The 19,784-nt window shown below is 44.3% G+C and overlaps 2 protein-coding genes across 13 annotated transcripts in view; both read left to right on the top strand.

Moving 5' to 3' along the window:
- The window catches only part of MBNL3 (muscleblind like splicing regulator 3), a 115,075-nt gene that overhangs the window by 78,829 nt on the left and 16,462 nt on the right, over positions 1-19,784 (top strand). For all 12 annotated transcript variants that reach the window (XR_014560314.1, XR_014560315.1, XR_014560316.1 and 9 more), the window contains 3 exons: positions 3,570-3,734; positions 15,189-15,389; positions 16,933-17,169. Coding sequence is in view for 9 of the 12 variants with exons in the window: in XM_083723035.1 (XP_083579161.1) it covers positions 3,570-3,734; positions 15,189-15,389; positions 16,933-17,169 (603 nt within the window). In the remaining 3 variants the exon portion in view is untranslated. The remainder of the gene's footprint in view (positions 1-3,569; positions 3,735-15,188; positions 15,390-16,932; positions 17,170-19,784) is intronic.
- Positions 11,401-19,784, top strand: part of KLHL13 (kelch like family member 13) — a 570,056-nt gene continuing 561,672 nt past the window's right edge. Inside the window, exon 1 of the mRNA XM_083722895.1 lies at positions 11,401-13,312. The gene's annotated coding sequence lies outside the window, so the exon portion shown is untranslated. The remainder of the gene's footprint in view (positions 13,313-19,784) is intronic.

Here is a 19,784-nt window from a genome sequence, read left to right as displayed (position 1 = left end):
ATCCCTTTCCCCAGAGCCATCATATGCATGGAATCTTCCTCCTTCCCAGTGTTTCTACCCCACCATTCCCAGACCATTGGCATTTCTGCTAGGACTGATGAAAGATGGAATCCCAAAACACTGGGCAGGCCGCAGGTTCCCCTGATCTACATAATACTGATTCTGATGACGCACAACATACGCAAGTTGCAAAATATGTTGCTTATGCCATCATCCCCAAACACCATGAAATTTGTAAAGGAGCGGTGGAGCTCAGTGGTAGAGCAGGTGGCCCCAGGTTCCACCCCCAGCATCTCCAGGGAGGCCTGGGAGAAGATGCAACTGTCTGAAAATTCAAGAGAGTTGCTGACAGTCCATGCGTACCAGGGATGGAGTCCCTGTGGTCTCCAGGTGTAGCTAAACTACAGTTCCCCTCTTCCTTGACCATTGGCTGGGGTTGATGGGAACTGGAGTCCCGCAATATCTGTAGGGCTACTGGTTCCCCACCCCGGTGCAAACAATACTAAGCCAAGTGGACCAACTTCCCACCTTTCTTTAAAACTGGATATCCTGTGATGTAGGAATTACGAAGGGCTACAACGCAGGGCTAGAGGACCTGTTTTGCATGCAGAAAATCTAACATTCAATCCCAGGCACCTCCAGGCAGGGCTGGGAGTGTTCCCTGGCATGAAATCCTACTAGTCAGTGTTAAGCAAGATGGGCCAATGGCCTGACTTGGCAGAAAGCAAGCTTCCCAAGTTTTTGTAGGTTCACAGCCTTCTAAGAGGAGTTTTTTTATACCAGCTCGTATCTATATTGGATCTGCAAAGTATATATGTGCTGTCGTACATACCCAGGATTTATTGGGAGCTAGGGCTCAGCTCCCACTATCATTACACATCAGCATACAAAGTGATGAAAACAAGAGCACTTCTGCACATACATAGATTGCTGCTCTCTTCTCAGCAACATATATATGCCAACAGTGATATTTATGAGAAAGGAAAACTGATCAGAGGGGAAGAGCTTGTGGGGTAATTTGGTCACATTAGTTCCTAGGAATGCAATGTTCTTCCAAGCTGTTGAGTTTAAAATTGACGTGTGCCACAAATATGATCAGAATGTAAGAAGAGTCCTTTCAGAAACACACACTGGCCAGCTCATCTCATTTCCTTAGAACTGTACGCCTTGTGCATGCCAAACGTTAAGCTGATACAGCCTTCGGAGGAGTATGTTCATCCAGCCTAGTTCTGGGTCTGCTGCAAGTGGTGGCAGCTCTCCATGGTCGGAGCAACAGGGAGACGGTGGCCTTTGGCTTCTTTGCTGACCCAGGATTCTTTCTTTTTTTTTAATTTTTAATGGGTTGCTGGGGATTAAACCTGGGTCCCCCCCCCTCCCTGCATGCAGAATAGGTATTCCACCACTGAATTCTCCAAAGATGTAGAATATTATTATTACCACTGGCAGTAAAGCAGGAGAGAATGTCAAGAGACGAACTTTGGGTTGCATAGTAATGCCAGGAGAAGCTGGAGGCTTTTCTTGCAGTATCTGCTCTGAATTTATTAGGAACTTCAAGCAATGGTTGACACCAGAGCCCACCGCACCCTCAGATTTTTGCATGAAAACAAATGTGTGTATTGTCCATTTGGGTTGCTTTAAGAGCATTCATGGAGGAGAATGCGATCAGTGGCGATGAGACATGATGTCTGTGCTTTTCCTTCATGGCCAGAGGCCTCTGAAAACCAGTTGCTGGAAACTGCAGGAGAGGAGAGTTGCTCTTGTGCTCAGCTCCTGCTTGCTGATTTTCCATTGGGGCATCTAGCTGGCTGCTGTGAGAACAGGATGCTGGACTAGATGGGCCATTGGCCTGATCCAGAAGGCTCTTCTTAACGTTCCTCAGTTCGCTTCATCAAATGCTTGTAGTGCAACCCTCAGGCATGATTTTATATGGATGATTGCAAAGGGAAGAGAAATGGGAAAGTGGGAGTTTAGTGGCAATAAAATGCAGAAAAAGAAGAAAGATACAGCCTGTGACAATTCATTCTGAGCTTAAATGCATGCAGAGTAAGCACTATGGTCGTTTGCAACATCAGTAACAGGTGATATAGTAATCTTCAAGGCTGCTTTCAGAGAGACACCCCCCCCCTCAAGCTTATCTGACACTCTGTAGAGTTGCTGATCAAAATGATGACTATTTCAGTGAAATCTTGGCTCAGGGATCAAACTTCTGGGGAAGCCAGAAGTGTACTTCTTAACCGTGCCCACACATTGTTCCCAGATTCCTATGAATGCAAAAACATCTAAGCAGATTTATCCTAAATTTGGTCAAAAGGCATGGTGACATGAGCCTTACATGTCCAGTCTGTGCTTCTGCTAGAAGGAATTTGTATACATTGCTCTAAAGCAGGGATAGGCAACCTAAGGCCCATGGGCAGCCCAATCGCCTTCTCAGTCCGGCCTGCGGACGGTCCGGGAATCAGCTTGTTTTTACATGAGTAGAATGTGTTATTTAAAAGGCATCTCTGGGTTATTTGCTGGGAATTTGTTCATTTCCCCCCCCCCCCCCAATATATATCTAAAGCCTCATAAACATTCTGATCTATCAAAAGACCTGGACCGCCTTTAGAAGAGGTGTAGTTTTTGGAAAGGCAGACCTAGTGCCATTGATGTGGTGCAGGATTGATGGGGTGGGGCAAAAGTGGATCCTTTGCAAGATCCAGAATAAGAAAGGGGGGGGGGGGACCTAGGACCATGGCCTCCACATGCAGTGGAAAAGGAGCTTGTTCTGGGAGTGGAATAATCACTTTCTCTTCACAGGGAGTTTTTACAAAAGGAAGTCCACCAACTGCAGGTTAGACCACATTTTTCAAAACTTCCTTTTGTAAAAACTCTATGAAGAGAAAAGTAGCTCAGCAAGGAATTGCTGGCACTGTAACCCAGGGGTGGCCAACCTGTTTGGGCCATTGAGCACATTTGGAATTTTGAGAACGTGCTTGTGGGCACCAGGCACAATATAGCTGCTGGGTCAGTGTGCAGAGCCCACAATGGCAGCCACATCTAATGGAACAAAAGTGGGTCGTCATTCCCCCCCCCCCGCCGCATAAAGTAGCTCAACAATGGGGGGTGGGGAAGGCATCTACATCAGCCACCACCAGACTCCCTCAAGTAAATAATTCTTTCCTCTGTTTCCTGGCATCCACTCCTGGCATCCAGTGAAATGTGGGCAAGTTAAAAAGGATGTATGTTCAGTGCATAAGACTTGGGTCACATCTATATTATACAAACATAAATTTAAAGCATATGACTTCCCCCCCTCCCCAGGAATCATGGGAGCTGCAGTCAGTTAAGGGTACTGGGAATTGCAGTTCTACAAAGGGCCAACTACAGTTCCTGAGATTCTTTGGGGCAGGAAGCCAAGGCGGTTAAAGATGCTTTAAATGTATGGTGTGGATTGAGTCAGTGCAAACAAAACTGAGCAGGAAGAATCTTGAATACGTTGTGGATTTTGTGGGGGTTGTTACTGAGATCTTTTGTGGGCGCTAAAGGAAGCACTGGCCTAGCTCAGCAAAATATTTCACATTTCCCCCCAGGGTCGCTGCACTCGAGAAAACTGCAAATACCTTCATCCTCCGCCGCACTTAAAAACACAACTCGAAATCAACGGACGCAACAACCTGATCCAGCAAAAGACAGCCGCAGCCATGTTTGCACAGCAAATGCAGTTCATGCTACCGGGAGCACAATTGCAGCCAATTGTAAGTTGCCTTGCAAACCCGTTTTTGCAACAGTGATTTCACATCCTAGTCTGCAGCCAATCCTTGCCCACGATTTAAGCATTCTGATGTTACACTTAACTGATGCAACACATAACCATGGTTAAGGAAGACGACCCTTGGTGCTACAATCTGTACAGGACACTTATAGTCCATAAATGCATAAAACTCAAGTTACTCTTGTAAGAAGTACGATTTAGTTTTGGGATGACTCCTGTTCGGCATGAATTGTAAAATATGGGGTGAATGATTTAACTTTCACCTTTTAAAGCCCTTAATGGTTTAGAATCAGGTAACTTGAAGAACCTCCTTCACTCCTTCCATCTTGCATGTCCCTTATGGTTCATAAACCTTCTGAGCTGCCCCAGCCATCCCTCAATATTTTCAGAAAGGCCTTGGTAAAATACCTCTTTTTCTACAGCCTTTATTGTAAATTGGACTGCAGTGTGTTCATCTTTTGGGGGGCTATTATGTATGTGCTGGCTTTTTTTTTTAAAAAAAAGTTTTTATTAAGGTTTTTCATCTTACAAAGCAAACAGATAAGCAGGGAAAGGTGCATATATTGTCTCCACTTCCAATCCATAGTCATTTTCAAGTGATGTGGTGGCTTCTTAAAGAGTATTCTGCACTATGGATGTCTGAAACATTTTTAAATTGTCTTTGTATTTCCCAAGTTGAGCTGGCCCCAGTTTTAAGCCGAACTGAGACTCCTGTTTATGATGTTCTGCATTTTTTTATAGAAAAAGTAAAATTATATGCCAAAGCATCTCAAATTCTCAGCTAAGAAAACATGGAGTTATGGAGTTCAACTTCAATGTATTTTGCAAGAGTGTGTGTATTTGTTTATTTTTGCAAGGTTCTCAGTCTGTAAGGCATGTGTAAGTGTTCAGGAACCCTCAGAGGCATTGTGGGTGGCAATAAATTTTCAGAACCCGGGGGCAAACAAAGAATGTTTAAACCACAAGTTCTGCTTTCCTCAATAAATCATTCTTATCAGAGACATTAAAAAGTGTGTCCATTTCCCAACCCGCTCCTTGGTGGTGCTTTTCAGTAATCAGAACAAGGAACCTCATCCAATAATCCAGATATCCTCCAGGCAGAGATGAACAAAACAGTAACTTGTCTGGAGGAAGATTGGTCTAAACTTCTGGGATCACACAACCCACCCACTCAACACCAACCCATAAAATCCAGTTTATGTTAGTTAGACACAGTAACATAACACAACAAAACTCACTGAGCTCAGATGCCCGTTGAAAAATTTGGGGCCCCTTCATCAGGTTTAGCTCGCTGACAATTCGTGTCAGGATTTGGCCTAATGCAATTACCTGTGACCGGGTTACAAAGGCCTTAAAATAGACCAAACAATTAAATACTGGTGGAACAAGGACAGGTTCTACAACAGTTGTATAAAAGGCAACTGATTTGCAAAGCTCTGATTTGAGTCTGCTGTGGTCACATTGTGTAGGGTGATGAACCAAGTCATAGAATCATAGAAGTCATTTTACAAAGGCCTGTTTTCACTCTCACTTTGAGACTGGGTGGTGTGGGATACTGACACAGCTCACAGACCAGAATGTAAATCTTAAATTAGGACTGAAGCATCTCATTCAGAGATAGCCAGTATGGTGTGCTGTAGATGTTGTAGGACCACAACTCTCATCACCCCCAACCAGCTTGGCCAGCCAATGGTCAGGAATGATTTCAGTTTGTAGTCTAGCCATATCTGGAGGGTGTCCAGTTGGCTTTCCCTGGTCTGAGTAATGGGGAGGAGGGTTGTGACGGACAGCTGAACCAGACCAGCATCTGGTGCTGCAATCCCCCTGAAATGAGCCTCCCTCTGATTGGCTGTCAAGACAGACAGTCAGAGGTGGGCAGAGCCAGCACTTTGGGCAGGAGAACAAAAGGTGCAGTTTCTGAGGGAGAGTGTCAGTTAGAGCTGGATCTGAAAGAACGCATCTCCTGACCCAACTTTGTTTCACAAACTTCTTTTTTTTATTATAATGTTTTTATTGTTTTTTTAAAATATTTATTAAAATTTCAAAAGAAATTACAAAAGTAATAGAAAAAATAGAAAAAAGAAAACAAAAAATACAAAATACAGAAGAAATAAAAACAATTAAAAATAAATCCATCTTTCCATGTCTTCCTTTCATTTACTTGTTTCCCTGACCTCCTCACACCTCCCTTTTTGTGTATTCCAGTTCGAATGGTTATTTCAGCAAATCCTTTCCCTCTTTGTTTTTATCTTAATTCTTTATCTTAACATATTATAACTTTATATTTTCATCTATTAACAATCCATTTTTACATACTCCTTTTTAACATTGTTGCTAAAACCGCTTCATTTCATTCCGACATCATTTTAGCATTCGTTAATTTTACAATGTTTCTGTAGGTAATCTTTAAATTCTTCCAGTCTTCTTCCACCGACTCTTCTCCCTGGTCTCGGATTCTGCCAGTCATTTCCGCCAATTCCATATAGTCTATCACTTTCATCTGCCATTCTTCCAGGGTGGGTAGATCTTGTGCCTTCCAATACTTTGCAATGAGTATTCTTGCTGCTGTTGTAGCGTACATAAAGAAAGTTCTATCCTTCTTTAACACCAATTGGCCGACCATGCCCAGGAGAAAGGCCTCTGGTTTCTTCAAGAAGGTATATTTAAATACCTTTTTCATTTCATTATATATCATCTCCCAGAAAGCCTTAATCCTAGGGCACGTCCACCAAAGGTGAAAGAATGTGCCTTCATTATCTTTACATTTCCAACATTTATTATCGGGCAAATGGTAGATTTTTGCAAGCTTGACTGGTGTCATGTACCACCTGTATATCATTTTCATAATATTCTCTCTTAAGGCATTACATGCCGTGAATTTCATACCTGTGGTCCACAACTGTTCCCAGTCAGCAAACATAATGTTATGTCCAACATCTTGTGCCCATTTAATCATAGCTGATTTAACCGTTTCATCCTGAGTATTCCATTTCAACAGCAAGTTATACATTCTTGATAGTATCTTAGTTTTGGGGTCTAACAATTCTGTTTCCAATTTTGATTTTTCCACCTGAAAGCCAATTTTTTTGTCCAGATTGTAAGCCTCCCTTATTTGATAGTAATGAAGCCAGTCTCGCACTTTATCTTTTAGTTTCTCATTTGGCCTCCATATTGAGCTTTTTCTGGGCCTTTGCTTCCATTGGTGATAACCACCTTGGGGTTTTGTTTTCAAATATATCTTTATATCTTATCCAGACATTGAACAATGCTTTCCTGACAATATGGTTTTTAAATGCTTTGTGTGCTTTAACCTTGTCGTACCACAGATATGCATGCCACCCAAAAACATTATTAAAGCCTTCTAAATCCAAAATGTCTGTGTTCTCAAGAAGCAGCCATTCTTTCAGCCAGCAAAATGCTGCTGATTCATAATAGAGTTTAAGGTCTGGCAGGGCAAATCCACCTCTTTCCTTTACATCGGTTAGTATTTTAAATTTTATTCTGGGCTTCTTGCCCTGCCAGACAAATCTAGAAATGTCTCTCTGCCACTTCTTGAAACAGTCCATTTTGTCCAAAATTTGCAATGATTGAAACAAAAATAACATTCTTGGCAATACATTCATCTTTATAACAGCAATTCGACCAAGCAAGGAAAGCTTCAGATTTGACCATATTTCTAGATCCTTTTTCACTTCTGACCAACATTTCTCATAATTATCTTTAAATAAATTTAAGTTCTTAGCGGTCATGTTAACCCCCAGGTATTTTACTTTCTTAACCAGTGTTAAACCTGTCTCCTTCTGAAACCTCTCTTTCTCAATCGGTGTTAAATTTTTCTCAAGAACCTTAGTTTTTAACTTGTTCAACTTAAATCCTGCCACTTGACCAAATTCTTGAATCATTTCCAATACTCTTTTAGTACTAGATTCTGGCTCCTGTAGTGTCAGTACTAAGTCATCTGCAAAAGCTTTCAATTTGTACTGTTTGGCTCCGACCTGTATACCTTTAATCAGATGGTCTCTTCTGATCATATCGGTTAACAAAACCTCCAGGACCGAAATGAAGAGCAATGGGGAAATTGGGCAGCCTTGTCGTGTCCCTTTCTCTATCTTAAATTCCTCTGTCACCACATTGTTGACAATTAATTTAGCCTTTTGTTCTGAATAAATTGCAAAACCTTGACCAACCCGCATCCCCTGAAGATTTTTCTTCATAAAACTCCAAGAGATATTACCAAAAGCTTTCTCCGCATCTACAAATATTAAGACTGCTTTAGTATTAATATTCACTTGCAGTTTTTCCAAAATGTTAATTATATTTCTCGTGTTATCAGACAAGTGTCTGCTCGGGAGAAAGCCAGCTTGGTCTTTATATATACCTGGGTAAGGTAATTGAGAGAGCGGTTGCTGAAAAGCTTGGTAGGTTTCTGGAGGAAACATCAGCATTAGATCCATTTCAGTCCGGTTTCCGTCCTGGTTTTGGGACGGAGACGGCTCTGGTTGCCCTAACAGATGATCTCCGTAGACAACTGGATCGAGGCGGGTCAGGACTGCTGATCCTTTTAGATTTGTCAGCAGCCTTTGACATGGTCGATCATGATCTTCTGAATCACCGCCTCGCAGACGTGGGGATACAGGGCATAGCTCGTAACTGGTTGTGCTCTTTTATCTCTGGTCGGGGACAGAGGGTGGCACTAGGGAGGGAAATGTCGTCGCGCCACTCCTTGGTGTGTGGAGTGCCGCAGGGCGCAATTCTCTCCCCAATGCTTTTTAACATCTTTATGTGCCCCCTTGCCCAGATTATCCGGAGCTTTGGGCTGGGCTGTCACCAATATGCTGATGACACTCAGCTCTATCTGCTGATGGATGGCCACACTGACTCGGCCCCGAACACACTGACCAGATGCTTGGAAGCTGTGGCTGGATGGTTTCGTGGGAGCCGATTGAAACTAAATCCTTCGAAGACAGAGGTCCTATGGCTAGGTCGTTATGGCATGGGGATGAGGGACCAACTCCCTTCTCTTGCGGGGGCCCAATTAGTGCCATTGCCTTCCGTTAAGAGTTTGGGTGTAATCCTTGACGCCTCCCTTTCCATGGAGGCGCAAGTTACAGCAACAGCCAAGGCGACATTTTTCCACCTTTGCCGCATCAAGCAGTTGGTCCCTTACCTTTCCCGCCCCGACCTGGCCACAGTGATCCATGCGACGGTCATCTCCAGGCTTGACTACTGTAATTCACTCTACGTGGGGCTGCCCTTGAAGCTGTCCCAGAAACTCCAGCAGGTACAGAATGCTGCAGCGAGACTCCTCACGGGGTCTCTGCCATGGGAGCATATTCACCCAGTGCTTTTCAAGCTGCACTGGCTCCCGGTGGAGTACAGGGTCAGATTTAAGGTGCTGCTTTTGACCTTTAAAGCCCTTCACGGCCTAGGACCCTCGTACCTACGGGACTGCCTCTCCTGTATGCCCCACGAAGAGCCTCAAGGTCCATAAATAACAACACCCTAGTGGTCCCAGGCCCTAAGGAAGTTAGATTGGCTTCAACCAGAGCCAGGGCCTTTTCAACTCTGGCTCCAGCTTGGTGGAACGCTCTGCCTCATGAGACCAGGGCCCTGCAGGATCTGATTTCTTTCCGCAGGGCCTGTAAGACAGAGTTGTTCCACCTGGCCTTTGGCTTGGAGCCAATTTGATTCCCTCCCTCTCTTTTTTCCCTTTCTTTTCCTTCTCCTGCGATGAGGCTACATTTTAATATTTTAATGTTCCATTATTTTAATGTTGTATTTTATTTTTGTTTTTAAGTTGTAATCATTCATCTTGTTTTTATTATTGCTTGTAAGCCGCTCTGAGCCCCGCCTTGGCTGGGGAGGGCGGGGTATAAATAAAATATTATTATTATTATTCTTCTTATGTATCTCCTCCACTAATACTTTTTTTAATCTTTTAGCCAAAATATCTGCAAAAAAATTGTAATCCACGTTAAGCAGGGATATGGGGCAGTAGTTCTTAAGTTGTGTCTTTTCAGACTCAGTTTTCGGTATAAGTGTAATGTAGGCTTCCTTCCACGACTCTGGCACTTTTTCCCCCTCCAAAATTTCATTACAAACCTCCTTTAGTGGTTGAATTATCCAATCTTTCATAGATCTATAGTATTTTGAGGTTAAACCATCCGGCCCTGGAGATTTGCCCAACTGCATATTCTGGATGGCACCTTCTACCTCCTGTTCTGTTATTTTATAATTCAACATTGACTTGTTTTCTTGAGAGATTTTTTGTAATCCATTTCTTTTTAAAAAATGGTCTATATCGATCTCTTTCTGTGGCCCTTGTGTATATAACTGTTTAAAGTACCTCTGGAAACATTTTCTAATTTCCACTGGATTCTGTATATTCTTTCCTTCCACTTCCAAATTAGTAATGGTGTTAAGTTTTTGTCCTTTTTTTCATTTGCCAAGCTAACAGTTTCCCACATTTATTAGCCAATTCAAATGTCCTTTGTCTCATCTGTTTAATTTTCCATTCTTTTTCCTCATTCATCATTTTCATATATTGGACTTGGTATAACTTTATTTCTCTCAGAATCTCTGGTGACTTTGGTTTCGCTCTCAGTTTCTTCTCGCCCTCTTTTATTTTCTCCAAAATTTTGTCTTTTTTCTCATTTTGAGTTCTCTTCTTTATTGCATTCTGTTGAATTAGAAACCCCCTCATAACCGCTTTGCTTGCGTCCCAGATTACTCTTTTTTCAATGGTAGTGTTCATATTTATCTCAAAATAGTCTCTCAAGGTTTTTTGGGCCTTCTTGGTAACCTCTTCGTCTCTAAACAAGGTGTCATTCATCCTCCATCTGAAGGAACCAGTTGGTGTTAGTTTCATCTCCATTTTCACAGCATTATGGTCGGAGCAGGTTTTAGGGCAAATTTCCACTTTTCGAATCTTAGGAGCCAGTCCTCTAGTTATCCAGATTTGGTCAATTCTTGTCCATGACATTTTGGCTTCAGAGAAGAAAGTTCCCTCTCTACCCAAGGGATTCTTTGTTCTCCAAATGTCAATTAAGTCCATATTGTCAGTCATCTCAAAAAAGGTTTTTGGTAGCCTGCCATCCTTAGTGACTACCTGTCTCTGTGCCTTGTCCATATTTGTAGATACCACTCCATTCATATCTCCCATCATGATAATGTTGTAATCCATATAGTCCAGCAATGTCTCATGCAACTTTTTAAAAAATTCAGATTTCCCCTCATTTGGTGCATAAACTCCTACTATCAAAAATTTCTCTCCTTGTGTTTGAATTTCAGTAGCCACAAATCTTCCTTGGTCATCTTTAAAAATAAATTTCGGTGATAGGCTCTCTTTTGCATAAATCACTACTCCTCTTTTTTTAACCTTATCCGATGAAATAAACTCTTGACCCAATCTTTTATTGATCAATACTTTCCTATGTAGCCTTATCACATGTGTTTCCTGTAGACAAATCAAGTCCAATTGTTCCTTTTTCAATAAATGAAAGACTTTTTTCCTTTTCTCCGGGGAGTTAAAACCATTAATATTCCAACTTAATAGTTGCAGAACCATGGTGTTGTTACTTTACTTTTCCTCCAACTGCACCCAGTAATTGTTCTTGTTCTGTCGATGGTATCACTTTTTCTGAGTTGTCCAATCCAAAAGATAGTGATGCTATGTCTAGTATTCCTGGTTTTAATTCTCTTGGCTCTTCTTCAGATTCTTTCTGCAGGTCTTCTCCGTAATCTTTCAAAAATCTTTCTTTATCATCCACTGATCTTATTTTTAACTTTCTTCCTTTGAAGGTAAATATAGGCCTTGGGGGAATTCCCACCTGAAAACAATTCTGTTACTCCTCAACAAGGTCACCAGATCTCCGTAGTTAGACCTAAGATCCAGAAAGTATTTCAGGATGTCTTTAAATATCTCCACTCTTGATTGATGTATTTCCAAGGTCTTCTGAAAATGCAGACTCAATATTTTGTCTCTCTCCTCTTTTGTTCGGAGGGTAATCAAACAGTCTCTCACCCTGTTCTTTCTCCCCCCTCTTCCAAGCCTGAAAGCACTTACTATCTTGAAATCTTACTTATCTGAATCTAGGTTCCAAAAGTGCAAATTCTTGCATAAGAAAGTCACTTAGGTTATCTTTCTCCAGTTCAGGTACAGCCCTGATCCTTAAATTTGTCTGTCTTTCCTTCAGTTCAATCATGGACAACATCGACCTGTGGTCCTCAAGTTGCCTACATATCGGTGGTATCTTTTCCTCTACGGCCAGTGCTTTTTCCTTTGCTTCTTCAGCTGTCTTTCGGGTCAAAGTAGATTCCTGCAGCAATTTCTCAATAGATTCTGTATTAGAGTTCACCTTCTGTCCCAAATTATTAATGCTTGTAGTATTTTGGTCAATTTTAGTTGTTGCTTCAGCTAGTTGTTTACTTAATTTTTCCAAAGATTCATTGATTTTACCTAATGCCAAAGCTAAAACATCTTCAGATGCCATTCCTTTTGACCCAATTTGGACAGATGCTACCCCTGGTGGTGCATAAGGGCCATATGCTGATGTTCTTCACTGCTGCCGAATTTTACCAGATCTTGTGGTTTTTTCCTGAAGCGAGTCTGCCATAACACTTTATCTGAAGCTCAAGGTCAATCCCACGGCCGGAGTTTGTTTTGCTGTGGGAAATTCCCCTGGCCAGTTTAAAGTGGAAAATTCCCTGGCCAGTTGTAGCAATTTCAAAGTTCCTCTAGGGGGACACAGTAACAGTCAATACTTGTTGCATTAAAATAACTTTTCCAAGTCCCCCATTTAACAAAATAAGCAACACTTTCAATTTCAGTTAATTTACAGTTCCTTGAAGTCTGGAGAAACCAGTCAGAATAAAGTATCTCTCTTGCAGAGTTAACTGTCAAAAGGTTACATTATCCATAAACAGCGCGATTCACAGTACGGCAATATTATTGTCCATTGACAGCCCGTTCCCAGGCATTAAGCAGTGGTCTTTGTTTCCTTTCCTCTCTTTTTTGCAGGCAAAAATACTTCTCCCGCAGCTCAGGGAGGGAGATCTCTTGTATTGATGTTAGGGTTTAAGTCCTTTTAAAGCGATTTTCCAGGTCTTAGCTTAGATGATCTTTGCTTTGATCTGTTTACAAGAAACTGAAGGCGGTCTTCCTGTTTAAGCCTTCCCACTTTGGTGCCAAATTAGTGCTTTTTCTTCCCTTATTTTCAGATCTTTAACCTACTCACGGGTAGTTGTTTTGATAGCCGAATTGTCACAGGAAAAAAGTCAGCGCTCTCCGGCAACAGCTGTGCGGCTTCACTCCACGGAAGAAGCAATAGACTCTCAGCACCGCACCGCTCACCCCGTTTCGCTCCGGAGCCCGGAGCCGGGTTCCTTTGCAGATTGGGGAGGCGCTGAAGGTGCCCGCCGAGTCCCACGAACACAGGCTTCCCCCGCCTGTGGTTTTTGAAGGGTCCCCGCTTCACCGTAGCGGCAAGACCCAATTTCCGCGGAGCTAACTCCCTCAGAGTTAGAGGTAATCCGCCATTGCCGATGGCGCCGACCCCGAAAGTCTCTGTTTCACAAACTTCTTATTTCTGTTAATATAACTTTTTTTTGTTTGTTCAGCTCCTGCCTAAGGCTCTAAATCACTTAAGTTTTCCCTCGCACAAGATAGCCTGTGGTAAATTATAGACATTCATTTAATTGGCATACCATGAGGTGGGAGCAGTGAGCAGGCTAGGTCCACTACTTTATTGGTGGCTAATGGTGGGATCCGCTAGAAGGAATTATTGGTTTGTTTTGGTTTTTATTTTATTGTGTACTTTTTATATTGTATTTTTATGTTGTGAACCGCCCTGAGATCTATGGTTGAAGGGCAGAATCATCATCATCATCACATCTAAAAACAGGGGTGAAGAACCTTATTTCTCTCTGGGAGGCAGGGGCTGCATCCCCTCAGGGACAGTCTGCCTGAGGGGTATATGCTGATATTGTAGAAAGGAAAAGTTGATGGGGCAATTTCCCTATCAGGAAGGATTACAGCATGGGGGAGGACGTTAGTTTAGAGCAGTGGTTTTCAAGCAGGGTGCGGTGGCATGCTGGGGTGCCTTGAATGATGGTCAGGAGTCAGGACAACCCTGGCCTCTGTCTCTCTTCCCTCCCTCCTCTGATGCCCTCTCTCATCTCTGCCTCCCAAAGGCTTGCCCAGCTGTTTGTTGCAGCAGCCCTGGCTATAAGCTCTGCAGGCCAATGGTGCCTCTGGGAGGTGCAGTTCAGTGACCAGGGGCTGCTGCTAGAGGACTTCCAAGGAGAGTGGAAAGGAGAGGCGGCTGAAGGAACACTCCACCAGGGAGGGTGTTCAAAAAGGGGTGAGGGACTGCCAGCTCTGCAGGCAAGGGGAGACATTGCTGAGCTCCTGAGCCCCACAGGGGTGCTGCAGAAAGAAGGTAGTCCGTCAAGGAAGCCATGGACTCCAAAAGGTTGAAAACCTTTGGTTTAGAGGAATTGTGAATAAGAGGTAACATGAAGGAAGTGTATAACATTATGCATGGCATTGAGAAAGTGGATAGAGAAAGAATTCTTTTTCTTGTAACACTAGAATACATAGCCATCCAATGAAAAGTGAATGTTGGAAGATTCAGGACAGAAAAAAGAAAGTGTCTCTTCTTACACTGCATAGTTAAACTATGGAACTCTCTCCCCGAGGAGACAGTGATGGCCTCCAACTGGGATGCCTTTAAAAGAGGATTAGACAAATTCATGGAGGAGGAGGAGGAGGAGGAGGAGGAGGAAGAGGCTATCAGTGGCTAATAGCCAGGGTGGCTATGCTCTTCCTCCACTGTCAAAGGCAGTACATTTCTGAATCCTAGTTGCTAGAAATTCCAGGAGAGGATAGTGCTCTTGTGCTCAGGTTCTGCTTTTCTTAGGCTGGCTGGAAGTGTAAAACTGAAGTGACGTATGGATTCTAGACATGTGTTGCTTTAAGAAACCCAAAAGGTACCAGCCCTTTTGTCTATGCCAGGGGAGCTTCTTGCCAGCTTATCTGCCATGCGTCTCATGTCCAGAATTGGCTTGATCCCTTAACTCCCACCGGTGAATGCTTAATTGCAAGGTGCAGGGTAGGGGGACTGTGTTAATTGCCCAAGGTGCCTCCTTAATTGTGCTATTAAGCTCTTAACGATCATTGGCTGTTCCTTGTCCATACTGATGAAGATGCTTCTTGTGCCTGAAATGCTCCATGCACATCTGAATCAATGAAAGCAGGAGGAGAAGATCAGAAGCAAACCAAGAGGATTAATAGACTGAGAACAAGAGTCCTCCTCTTAGCCAGTGCAACTGAATAGAACATTTCCAGAGCTGGGGGTACAGGGGGTTGGACACAGGACCAGTGCATTCTTAGACCCTGCTAACTCCATGACCATTGCTTTCTCCTCTTTCTTGGCAGACAACTTTTCCTGTGACTCCTTCGCTTGCAACTAGCCCCACCATGGCATTCAGTCCCTACCTAAGTCACGTCTCTCCTGGAATGGGCTTGGTTCCTGCAGAGCTGTTGCCAAATACACCTGTCCTGGTGTCTGGGAACCCAGCTGTTTCTGTGGCAGGGAGCTCCACTGGGCAGAAAATGATGAGGACAGACAAACTGGAGGTATCTTGCACCCTGTACCAAATGGCGATGGTTGCTTTGCTTAGATGAAGAAGGCAGTTCTTAGCTAAATTTAACTGGGCACCTTTTGCCTAAATGTCCTTGCCCTATGGAAGTTCTGCTGTGAGAGAGGAGAGGGGTCCGGATTCTGAAACCCTTTCTTCGTTATGGCTCGGAACTAATTCCCCATTTTTTGAAGTCTTAGCTATACCAGTTCCTTGAGAACAGTGTAACATGTATCTTGTTTGACCTCTTAATCCAAAGACAAGGAAGCTCTTAAAGCCTTTTTCTTAATTGGCGCTGGAGTACACATCATCCCTTTTTCATAAGTTGAAGATCACTGTTTGCTTAAAATTGCTTCCCAGCTTCTGTCATCTAGTCTGGGTTTGAGAGTTTTGTTGTAAAAAAAACGGAGTCGAGGGTCACTGGGGCTCAGTCAGAAGGGCTTTCAGGAGTGTTGCTAATAAAGTGGAACTGCCTCTACCTGACCCAAATCCCCAGGACTTGTTTGCAAAACCAAGGAAATCCTGCAGTAAGAGGTTGCTTATTCAGTGCTGTCATCTTGGATCAGCAAACCTTGTTTACATGGGTGGGAGATTCCAGCTGGTTTTATTTCTTCCAGCCCTCCTTGCTCACCATCTCAGGTCTCTACAGGCTGGCACAGAATTCTGAAATCGATGCAACCTTCTATCCCCTAGAAAATAACTGCCCTACCGTTTCAGTAGCTAACAGTGCAGTAGAAAATGGAAGTGAACCAGGCTCCCCTATTAATATAGCGGCTGCACTTCTTCAGTAATATAGGTGTGATCTTGCTTCTGTTGGCTGGGAAGAGCTGTCACTCAGTGGCAGAGAATCTGTAAAGCATGCAGAAGCTCCCAGCAGAGAACAGGGTCTCACAGCCAAGCAGAGCAGGACTTAACCCCTGCTCATCAGCTGGGGATTGTGCCGCAAACCTCTTCCTCAGTGCATTGCTTTTTGCAGTGCCTTGCAAGGTGCTTTGATGTCCCAGCTTCAGAACTTTAAAGCACCTTGCACATGACATCACACTGATTGCCAGGTGGGTGACACTGTCTGTGATTTGGCCTGTGAGGCCAACCCTGATAGGGATCTGCCCCATAGAGCCAAAAAGTTTCCACAACCCTGCTTTAAATAAATGGGAGGTGCAATGAGATGAAACATGACACTTACAGTGGTACCTCAGGTTACATACGCTTCAGGTTACAGACTCCGCTAACCCAGAAATAGTGCTTCAGGTTAAGAACTTTGCTTCAGGATGAGAACAGAAATCATGCTCTGGCGGCACAGCAGCAGCAGGAGGCCCCATTAGCTAAAGTGGTGCTTCAGGTTAAGAACAGACCTCCAGAATGAATTAATTACTTAACCCGAGGTACCACTGTAGTTGAGGGGCAGCTGAGATTTGCCCCCACCCCGCGGCTATGCTTTTCTTAGCCCTTTGTGTTCACATTAGGAGGAAAATGGAGAAGTGGTTTTTCCTGGGTGTTTTCGTGTGTTTTTCCTGGTTCAAATAATGCGGCTTTCTTTTAAGGTTTGCCGGGAGTTTCAGCGTGGCAACTGCACACGTGGTGAGAATGACTGCCGTTATGCTCACCCAATAGATATTGCCATGATAGACACAAATGAGAACACCGTGACGGTGTGCATGGATTACATCAAAGGGCGATGCTCCCGGGAGAAATGCAAGTACTTTCATCCCCCTGCACACCTGCAAGCCAAAATCAAGGCAGCTCAACACCAGGTGAATCAAACCGCTGCAGCCGGAATGGTAAGGGGGCCGTCGCCCAAGAAGGCCTTTGCAAAATGTTGTGTGTTTGGCCCACAAGGAGAGAAGGGGGGCAAGGGGAGCCTCCCCCACCTTATGTAATAGCATCAGAGTGTCCCATCACATCTCAGCATACACAGTCCAGTCCTGTTTGTGTCAACCCACTCTGCACGTTCCCTATGCATGGGGGTCCCATATATCCTGGGGCTTTTAAAATGATGCACCAGCCCTTTCAATCCCCTAGAATTGAAAGGGCTTCAAATGTCACAAAATCCACCGTCCCCTGCCAATGTAGAAAATGTCCCCATTTTATTTCTTTGCTTCACATTCAGCCTTAGAAAAAGAGTTTGAAGAACCCAAGAGCATTGCACATGGCATTATCCTGTCTCCCTGACCGCCCCCCCCCCCCGGCTGTGGCTCAGCTGCACAGCTTATAACTGATAGCAGCTTCACACTCAGGGTAGTGGGCCCAAACCTGTGGAACTCCCTACATAAGGTTGTGCTTCCAAAGGCGTGTGGGGTGGGCAAACATGCTTATGTGCCAGCAAGGAAATCTTACAGTAAACCCTAAATAGCTGTATTTTGCATGCAAAGCACAGTGCTCATTAGATGGTGTCGCTGGAAAGTAAATAAAGCAGGCATCCCCCTGAACAGAATCCATGTTGCCTGGAAAAATCCAGGAAAACCTGTCACCCTCGACAGGTTCATAGAATTGTAGAGTTGAAGGGATCACAAGGGTCTTCTAGTCCAACCCCTGCAATGCAGGAATCTTTTGTCCAATGTGGGGTTTGAACCCACAACCCCCAGATTAAGAATCTCATGCTCTACTGACTGAGCTATCCATCATGAGCCATTCTGCCAGTCAGTTGTTGGACTGCAGCTCCTGTCACCCATCCCTGTTGGCCGTGCTTGTTGGGGCTGGTGGGAGCTGGAATCCAACACAGGTTCTCATCATCTGTGGTAAGGAGAGGCAAAAAAGGCTTTTTAAAATGGTGTGTGAGTGTTTGAGTTCAGGGGAAGGAAGGGGAAGGCTGAATAATTTATTGTTGTTATTTATCTATGCCCATTAAAAACAGTTTAACACACATTAAAATCACATGAATAATCAGGATCCTAAAAATATGCGCCTCAGGAGTCAAAGAGTCAGGGGCTAAAGAGGTGTGTCTTCAGCACCCAGCGAAATCTGCAGTGGTGGTGCCAGGTGCACCTCTGTGGGAAGGGCATCCATGGCTTAGGAGGGGGAAGAGGGCATGGGAGATGGCTGTGCTACAATTTGGGATCTCCCTGTGAAACAGACTGGCAGAAGAGCTAGAGCAGATGAAAGGAAGAGCTTCTTCACACTCAGCATGTTAAGCATGGCATTTACTGCCATGGAGTGTGGTGGCAACCACTGGTTTCTGTAGCTTTGAAAGATGATTTGACAAATCCATGACAATCAGGAGAGTTCGCTTGGTGGTTGTTACTCATGAGGATTGCATGGATCTGCCACATCCAAACGACCAGTTGCTTTGGAGAAGCCACGGCAAAGGCCTGTTGCCATCATGCCCTGCCCAGCTTCACAGGGGGAGCTGATGGGCCAGCCTTGGAAACACAGTGGGTTCTGTCCAATGCTAGTCCTGCTCCAAGAAGACCCAGTGGAATTAATAGACATGGCTAACTTGGGTTCATTGATTATAATGAGTCCACTCCGAGCATAATTCAGTTGGATATGACCCAATGTCAGCCTAGAGCAGCCTTCCCCAACTTGGTGCTGCAGTTCCAATCAGCGCCACTCAGCACAGCCCTACAATCCTGATGGGTGATGGAAACACTGCTGCTGCCAGCTGGGACTGGTGAGAGTTGGATTCTGAAACAGTTGGAGGGAACAGGCTGGGGTAGGCTTGACTTGATGGCTCAAGAGGACCCTTTGTATGTTCCTGTGTGTCAATGCCTGCTGTAATGCTCATTTCTGCCCTGCCCTGAGCATGTCACTGTGGCTCTTCTTGTCTTGAGAAAGGTTGCTGCTTAAACCGGCACTTGAGTCTAAGCACTCTTACTCAGAATGAGTCTTTGGAACCATCAGCTCACGACAGAGCTAATTCCTGACTTCTTAACTGTGACCCTGCTGGCCCCAGCTGCAACTTTAATTCATGCAACCCCTTCCCGGTGCAAACATCCAACTTGCCTTTCCGGTGTGCCCTTAATGAGCCTGTTTAAACTATTTATCGATCTCTTAAGTCGCCAGGGTCTTGCCACCCAAATAGCTTTGCATTATTCATTGCCTTCCTTTCAAGGCTCCGTGTTTGCCTTGTACCTCTTGAGTTTGGGGGCAGCCTGTCAGGGAACTGCCATCGGAAGGGCAGGTGGTGGAAGGGCTCACGGAGGCTAGGAGAGACTTAGCAGCAGAGGAGGGAACCAGCAGGGGGAGAGAAGGAGCTCCGAGGGAAAGTGAGTCGGAGGGATGGCTCAGGGACACTTCCAGCGAGAACAGTGGGGAAGTTTCAGGACCTCCTATAGGGACACCCACCCCTCGCCGGAAACTGTCGCGCCCAGAATCCCGAAGACGCGTTTCCGTTAAGGAGCTTTTATGTTGGAAGAGATTCCGCAAACGCCCACTGTCGGATTCTGCCAGCGATTGA

Source organism: Podarcis gaigeae, assembly GCF_964106915.1.
Source record: "Podarcis gaigeae genome assembly, chromosome: Z".
In the NCBI taxonomy this organism is placed as follows: Eukaryota; Metazoa; Chordata; class Lepidosauria; order Squamata; family Lacertidae; genus Podarcis; species Podarcis gaigeae.
Note: the sequence above shows the minus strand (reverse complement) of the source record. Positions and strands in the feature narration are given on the sequence as shown.